This window comes from Chinchilla lanigera, unplaced genomic scaffold (genome assembly GCF_000276665.1).
Source record: "Chinchilla lanigera isolate Chin_1 unplaced genomic scaffold, ChiLan1.0 scaffold00085, whole genome shotgun sequence".
Taxonomy (NCBI): domain Eukaryota; kingdom Metazoa; phylum Chordata; class Mammalia; order Rodentia; family Chinchillidae; genus Chinchilla; species Chinchilla lanigera.
The window spans coordinates 1,852,814-1,854,556 of NW_004955486.1; the positions used below are offsets into that span (position 1 = coordinate 1,852,814).

General features: G+C 57.2%; 1 protein-coding gene across 3 annotated transcripts in view; it reads right to left on the minus strand.

Moving 5' to 3' along the window:
• The window catches only part of Tnfrsf8 (tumor necrosis factor receptor superfamily, member 8), a gene marked incomplete in the record, with an annotated part of 70,439 nt that overhangs the window by 13,172 nt on the left and 55,524 nt on the right, over positions 1 to 1,743 (minus strand). For all 3 annotated transcript variants that reach the window (XM_013504326.1, XM_013504325.1, XM_013504324.1), the window contains 2 exon segments: positions 124 to 236; positions 545 to 632. In XM_013504326.1, the coding sequence (XP_013359780.1) occupies positions 124 to 236; positions 545 to 632 (201 nt within the window).

The following is a 1,743-nucleotide window of genomic DNA, read 5'->3' on the forward strand; positions in this document are numbered from 1 at the left end:
CACCAGCAAGCGACGAAGCCACTGTTCTAACTGGAGAAGGCAGGAGCCTCGGGTCAACCTTGCCTCCCCACCCCACCCACACCCACACCCACAGGCAGCTCCCGACCCCTGAGCAAGGGTTACCTGGATCCAGAATGGGCTTCCCTGTGGAGGAGAGGGACACCGGGGCGCTGGTGGAGACAGCCGGCCTGTGGCTGGTTGGGGATCCCACCAGGGGGCTCAGGGTGGGGCCCGCGCTGCAGGGAAAGAAGCACAAGACAGGGGTGACCATGGCAACAGAGAAAGGGGATGCTGGCTCAGGAAGCGTTCTTTCCCCAGAGAGGGTGTCGGCCAAGTGCAGGCCCCAGAACCTCTGCCCCAGACCGGCCAGGCCATGCCAGGGCAGGGGCCGGGCCCCTAGGCCTTCTGCCAATGCCGCGCCATACACACATTCCCCAATGTGGCCTCGGGCTTGGTGCAGAAGACCCAGCCAGCCACCCTCAAACCCCCAGCCTGCTACCCACCCCCATCCTGGGCACCGCGGGATTGGAGGGGCTGGAGTCACCTGGCAGGAGTGTCGCTGCTTGCCTGCAGGCTGCAATCGGGATGGGTCCCCAAGGGAGGTGGATCGAAGGTGGTGTCCCCGGCAACACCTGCAGGGGGTGCCGACATCCTAGAATCAGTGCCAAGGAGCCTGAGCTCCCCAAGAGACCACAGGTAGGGACAGGAGACCTGCAGGGACACAGCCCTGCGGGGGAAGTCTGCAACCTGAGTCCTGCTCCCCCTGCGACATGCATCCTGGACAATCAGGTTTGTTTCAGAAGCTGTGGTCACCCAGGAAAGTGCCTCCGTGGCTCTAGGCCTTTATTTTTTCCCCCCTGTGCTCCTGGGGATTGAATCAGGGCCTTCGCACTGGGCTACATCCTCAGCCCTTTTTTATTTTTTATTTCGAGACCCATCCCACTAAATTGCCCAGGCTGGGTTTGAATTTGCAATCCTCCTGCTTCCCAGCCTCCCAAGTGCTGGGATTACAGACCTGTGCCACCATAAGCAGCTACCTTTCTGATTTTACTTAAGAGAAACCTAAAATCTAGTGTTTAAGTGTAGCCTCAAGATTTCTTTTGTTTTGCTTTGAGGCAGCATCTTGCTATATAGTTCAGACTGGCCTTGAACTTGTAGGGATCCTCCTGCCGCAGCCTCCCAAAGGCTGCGATGCTAGGGTTGCAGGTGTGCACCAAACACGCACCCAGCTTCAAATCAGCATGTGAAATGTCCTTGAAATGTCTACTCTGAGTGGATGGGGGAACCCTCGGCACATTCACACCCCAGTCAATATGCTGAGAGGCCGCCTGTCTTACCCAGGACAGCTGGGGTAGCTGGAGGGGTCCAGGGTCTAAGCTCCCTGGTATCAGAGCCCCTGCCCCTCCTCTAAGCGCAGAAGGTGGATGCCAGTCTCCCTGGGCGCCTCTCATCCCCTCTCTGGAGCTGTCCCACCTCACCTATGACCTCCCAGGGTCAGGAGCCTCCCTCTTTCTCCTGTGAGTCAGGAGGTGAGTGTGAGGCCCTAGGGAAGAGTTCATTGAAAGAAGAAAATACAAAACAAAGAAACTCCCTGCTCTTAGTCCCTGTTCCTGGCGGGGGGAAAAAGCTATCTACTAGACAGAAATATTCCCTTTTGGATCCAACACCTGATCCTCAGGCCCTGTAAAAATGGTCTTAGCATCAAGGTGAAATGGATTCCCTTTTTGTACATCCAGCCATTGC